Source organism: Dendrobium catenatum, unplaced genomic scaffold (genome assembly GCF_001605985.2).
Source record: "Dendrobium catenatum unplaced genomic scaffold, ASM160598v2 fragScaff_scaffold_156, whole genome shotgun sequence".
Taxonomy (NCBI): Eukaryota; Viridiplantae; Streptophyta; class Magnoliopsida; order Asparagales; family Orchidaceae; genus Dendrobium; species Dendrobium catenatum.
Genome location: NW_021318618.1, coordinates 2,242,798 through 2,248,910, shown reverse-complemented (window position 1 = coordinate 2,248,910; position 6,113 = coordinate 2,242,798). Strand labels below are relative to the sequence as shown.

The 6,113-nt window shown below is 34.4% G+C and overlaps 1 protein-coding gene across 1 annotated transcript in view; it reads right to left on the bottom strand.

Annotated features, from left to right (window-relative positions):
• LOC110094076 (nucleolin) overlaps positions 1 to 5,456 on the bottom strand; it is an 8,997-nt gene extending 3,541 nt beyond the window's left edge. The window contains exon 1 of the mRNA XM_020819220.2: positions 5,134 to 5,456. Within this exon, the coding sequence (XP_020674879.2) occupies positions 5,134 to 5,262 (129 nt within the window). The 5' untranslated portion in view covers positions 5,263 to 5,456. The remainder of the gene's footprint in view (positions 1 to 5,133) is intronic.
• Positions 5,457 to 6,113: the final 657 nt, after the last annotated feature.

Here is a 6,113-nt window from a genome sequence, read left to right as displayed (position 1 = left end):
ACCTCTCTACCAACGTGTCCATTTAAATCTCCTCCAATAAAAACTCTTTCTTCAAGAGGTATATTTTGTATTAATTCTTCTAAGTCATTCCAAAAATTTAATTTAGAATTCATATCCAAACCTACTTGAGGAGCATAAACACTTATAATATTAACAATCTTATCATCAACAACAATCTTTAAAGCTATAATTCTATCTATTATCCTTTAAACTCTTATCTATAATAACACCTACACCATTTCTAGTACGACTCCTATCTGAATACTAAAGTTTAAATCTTAAACTATCAATTTCCTTAGCCTTCTCTCCAACCCATTTAGTTGCCTGAATGCACAAAATATTTAACTTCCTATGAATCATAATGTCTATTAATTCCATTAATTTTCCTGTAAGGGAACCCAAGTTCCAATCCTAAATTTAGTTTCATGGACTAGCTTCTTTGCCCACATTCGTCCTTGATGTGGGAACCCTTGCCTATTTAACACTGCACCCGGGCGTCGGTGCAGCGGCCCTTGCACACTTGTCACTGTATTCAGGCCATACAGCGCGTCGCTTCCAGGGGACGCCCTAGCATTAACACTGTCGTTGCCAGGTCCCAAGTCCTGGATGAGAAAATTGGAGGGTTGCGTTAGGTAGTCGACAGCCAGCGTAAAACTTGTCGAACAATAATGACATGAATCGAATGAAGAATAAAGCAATAAAAACAGTCATAGCACTTGCAAATTCTAGATTTAATATTAAAAAAACTGCCATTTTCCATTTCACTACAATGTTCCCATATAGGAGAACCTCTAGCATTGTAGCAGATGAGTTAATAAAAAGTCCAAATATATTGCACACTTTGCATCTGATTGCTCTTCCAACACAAAATAATTATAATTCTCAACAAGTAAACCTTACACTACTAGCTTAAATCTGAGAATAGCTGCTATTCTTGTAGAGAAGATGGTTGCCCTCTGCAGAGAGAGCCTCCGCATGCTCAATAGACTAGATGCTTCAGCCAGATCAAACATTAAATAGCAGGTTAACGAGCACATTTACACACGCCATGATCCATTTCATCATTCAGACCGCTTTGAAATAGTAAAGCATGGTCAAGGGGTAAACCCACTTACACACGCCATGATCCATTTCATTATAAACTTTTTCTCCCTCTCACTACCTTACTAGTCTCACTAAATCTTTCTTTGTTACCATTAATAATCCTTTTTGGACTCTTTCACTACACTCTATCCTCTTTATTTCATTAACCTTGTACTAATAGATTTCCTGCTTATGTGTATAGTTTACATGATAGCTCAAAATGCAAGCTACTATACCTTCGTTTTGCTATGCAAAACAAGTAATCACAACACCAACAGAGATTGCCGAGTTTCTCTGCAATGAATGTGAAACCAAGGTGTACATGCCCAAGCATTGCCCATTTCACAATTCAAGGTAAATCAACATTCTGAAAAATAGAATTTTTTTGAAACAAGAACAAAATCTAAGTAAAACCAAATGAAGTCCAAGTAACAAGTATAATATCAGTTGGCTCAAATCAGACCAGCTTCATATCAATAATTACTTGGTTTAAATGTTGGGGGATTTACATTCATACCACTTTATTTCATGCTATTTACATATTTAACATCCAAAACATTAATATTACATGCCTACCGCCTATAGAATAAATTTAGATGCATGGAATGAAATATCAAAGTTTATAGGATGATATGAATGGTAGAAACGAATTATAGGAGTGGTCTATTTGATATTAAAGTTGTATATAGGTGGCAAATTGTAAATAGCATGAAATAAAATGGTATGTATGTAAATTTTCCTAAAATATTTCCCTGTGCAATAACATTCCTAAACTTATCAATAACGCAAAATCATGTGTGCCATGACACAAGCCGCAGTGCACTGCACCCTGGAACCATCAGTGATGTGATTGCAATGGCGCATACTATCTGCAGATGGTTTACCCTTTTTTTCATCACCAATCTCTTTGGGGAAAAGAAATATAATGATGATCGTTCAAAAGCACAAAATGGCCTTCATTTTTTCATGCGTGCATTATGTCAACCCTTTATTTTATTTGAGAACTTATTCTGGTTAGTTTAAGTTCTCTTTGATTTGTTTATTTTGGAGGCAGCAATGATTTTACTTGAGGATGAGCCCTTCATCCATTGAGTTGGTTTAGTTATCTTAACCATATATGCTGCTGCCTTGCCAAGTTGCGGTTTGCTAGCATATGGCATTTGGATATTTTTTCCTCCACCAAGAAGCATTACTTTCCCTTAAATCTACCTCCAATGTCGTACTTTTAAAAGTATTATTAGTACTTGTTGGTTCATCATGTGCTTGCAAGAGTAATTCATATTACTAAGACAGAGGTTTCAAATAAGTTGTAGATAGCTTATGCTGCATCCATTTTATTTTATTTTACTAATAATGTAGTTAAGTCCACCGCAATTTCTATGGATTTAGGTTTCATTTGAGACGGCTTTCTTATTGCTTATTAAAGCAACTTTGTAGTACAACAACAACAACATCAAGCCTTTGTCCCACTATGTGGGGTCGGCTACATGAATCCTTTTTCGCCATTGTGTCCGGTTAAAAGTCAAATTCTCATTTAAATCTAATAAAGAAATATCATTTCTAATATTTTCTAACCAAGTCTTTTTAGGTCTGCCTCTACCTTTCTTAACATAAGTCGAATATAATACCTCAACTTTTCTAACCGGGTCACCAGAAGGCCTCCATTTAATATGACCAAACCATCTAAGGCGACTCTCTCTAATCTTATGTTCCACTGGAGCTATTCCAATCTTTTCACGTATATGCTCATTTTGTATCCTATCTCGAAGGGTAGAGCCACTCATCCATCTAGGCATCCTCATCTCTGCAACACTTAACTTAGTATTATGCTTCTCTTTTAATGGCCAACATTCGGCACCATAAAGCATTGCAGGTCTCACCACCATCTTATAGAAGCTTTGTAGTACAAAAATTTTAAAATTTTTGTACTACAAAGTTGTTTTAAAAAGAAATAAGAAAGTTATCTCAAACAAAGTCTTAATGTGCCTTCCGATGCAATTTCTCGGTAAGTTGAATAACCTTACATTCTCTACAGTTATGTTACATTGTTTTTAAGAAGTCTTTTCTATAACATCAATTAATTGCTGATAAATCCAAATTTTGAAATTTGCACTTTATTATAAATTGCAAACTCTGGGCCATTAACCATGCATAATTATTCCAACAAACCTTTGTGCCATGGTGCACCTTTTGCCATTAACAAAAATCATAGTCATCTCGAAATTGATGAAAATTACATCAACAGAATGCCTAATAACTAGTAAACAGCCATTAGATATGTTTACGAGAAGGGTTGATTCTTTAAAGAATGCATAATGGACCTACAAAGAATAGCAAAGCTAAAGGACCTGAGTAAAGGGATTGCCAAAGGGACTGATAATGGTCCTGTGAAAATGAATGAAGCAAAAATATAATCTACCCAAAATATACAATCTATTAATGGAATTAATTTTATCTTTTTCTTAAAAGTTTTTAATTAAAACTTTTCTCTTTTCAAATTCTTGAAGAATGACTTGAGAAGAATTTGAGGACAAATTGTTGGAGAAAAGGAATAGAAGACTTGTTATTTACCCTAACCATTAACTCATAAAAAGCAAGACTTGTCCTAACCAAGCACAAAAATTAGTATAATTAATCTTTAGTTTACCCAAAAAAATAAAATAAAAAAATGATTATGGACAATTAAAATGCATTCTTCATTTTTCAAAAACAACATATTTAACATGAACACTTTGCAATTAAGACTAGATTTAACACTGACATTCATAGAAATAAATGGCAACTTATCGAGTCATTAGCCAGTTTCATGCATTTAATGAGAAAGAAATCATGATAAACAATTAATTATATGGAGAATAATAAATTCTTACTAAATAAGCCTCTATGCTACAATAAACAAATTGGATTGGAGAAGAGAAGTAAAGAATAAACTAGAAAAAGTGTTCATACTTGATAGAAAGAGCAGCTACAAGATAGCAAAAACAACGGGAACACGTGCTGCTATCTCAAAATATATTCAGGAAAAGAAAATGATATGAAGAATTAAAAGAATTCAATGTTGACATAACAAACCATTTCCTCAACAAAGGACAGGAAAAAAACCATCTTAAAATAGTTTGAACTACTCAGATGTCAAACCATCGTTGCCACATGTCCTAATACAAGAGCAAGGCAATAAACCTCGAGCAGTTACAGGAATCCATATTAACGTGCGAGAATGGTGATCCTTGATTCCATACACTAGAAGAAAAAAAATTAGACAAATAACCAAGTAACAAGATCTACAATTTCCAACCAACAGACCAAGGTGAGCTGTGTAGTTAGGGGAAAAATAAAAACATTTACTCTCATAAAGATAGGAAAGTAAAGTGCAGCATAAAGAAAGGGCAAAAGCATAAAATTGTATAAAAGAAAGAGCAAAAGCATAAGATTTCTTTTCCCAACCCAAACACATCTCAGGATCTAAACATACACAAGTTTTTTTTTTTGGGAAGCATACAAAAGTGAGAATGCAACAAATGATAAATCTGTAGAGTATTCCTCTGTTCCATATCTAAAATGAGGACATGACACAATTTCACAAAGGAACAAAAATATAACAAATATGGAAAGCTGTCACCCTAAATACAAACCCTAGCATCTAGTAATAGAAAGTGAAACCATACACATGAGAAGGCATAGATAGATTCCTCGGTGCACAAACAAAACAAATTCCCTAGTACACCAGCAAAGGAAACAAATTTTAATTTCCGGAAGATGTCATGTATTATTAACAAAGATATCCAAAATTTAACTAGTTAGTTAATGCTACGGTAAACTGGGAATCGAACAATACAAAAACAAACAAAACAACTTGTGAAACTTGGACTTGAAGCAAAAAACTTCAGATATGGCAAAGTAAAGATAAACTTATTCAAACCCAAAACCCAAGCATCTGGATTGTTGGTCTGCAGCCTTACCATATCACAAGATCACAACTTTGAGCTAAATTCAACACTGTACACAAGTTTTCCATACAACTTTAAAAAAGAAGAAGAAGAAGATTAATACCACACATAGAAGCCAAAATAGAAACTTTCCAGCTTCCAAAACCATTTCCATCGCCGTAGATTCAATCACAGACATCAAAACTAAATCGAGAGCAATTCCACTGCTCTCACTTCTGCAGAGGGCTTCCATTTCAGGATGATACGAAGAGAAACAAAGAAAGGGTAAAACGGATGGGAAGAAGAGAAGAAAGAGAGCAAACAGGAGGAATCCCTAAAGCACGGAGACCAGAACAAATCGATTGCCGGAGCACGGATCTCTCGCGACGACTCTTGAGGGTTTTACGGGAAATGTTAGGGTTTTGTTGTAAGATGCTCTCCCACCACCACGGTATTAATCACAGCCATGTATGCTGTTTTGGATGGCTACGATCATGCTCATTCTTTTAGGAGCGATCCTGACCCTCCAAAGTCAACCGAAGTCAACGAATGGGCTACATTATCCTACCAGCTAGTTAAAAGGCTAAATATCGATGCATATTAAATCCATAAGAAATAAAATTAAAGATAGAATTTCGATATTTCATCCAAAATTTATCTTCATACTCTCATGTAAATATGAATTAAAAATTTCTAAAATTAAATCTGAGACTATCTGAATTATGATTTTAGCAAACTTATAGTAAAACTGAATGTTTCAAAAAGACGAACTCAATAATACTAAAATTAATCCATTCCGAATCCAAATTGGTCCAAATCTAGGGCTCAAAGCCAATTAAGAAGCTTCAGAATATTAATTGAATGACTGAATTATATCCAAATGTTGCATGCTTATAGTCGAATCGAACGGTTAGATGAGACAAATCCAACGAGCCCAAAATCATTGAATTCTGACAACATTAAGACACTCAAATATTTGATAAACGACCCATGATCGTAGGAGCTAATATCGGTCGTCCATTGAAACACTCCCAACAAGTTCTTGATAGTCTCCCTATTTATTAGTCATTGCATTCCCAAAAAATTAAAAATAGATCCTCATTC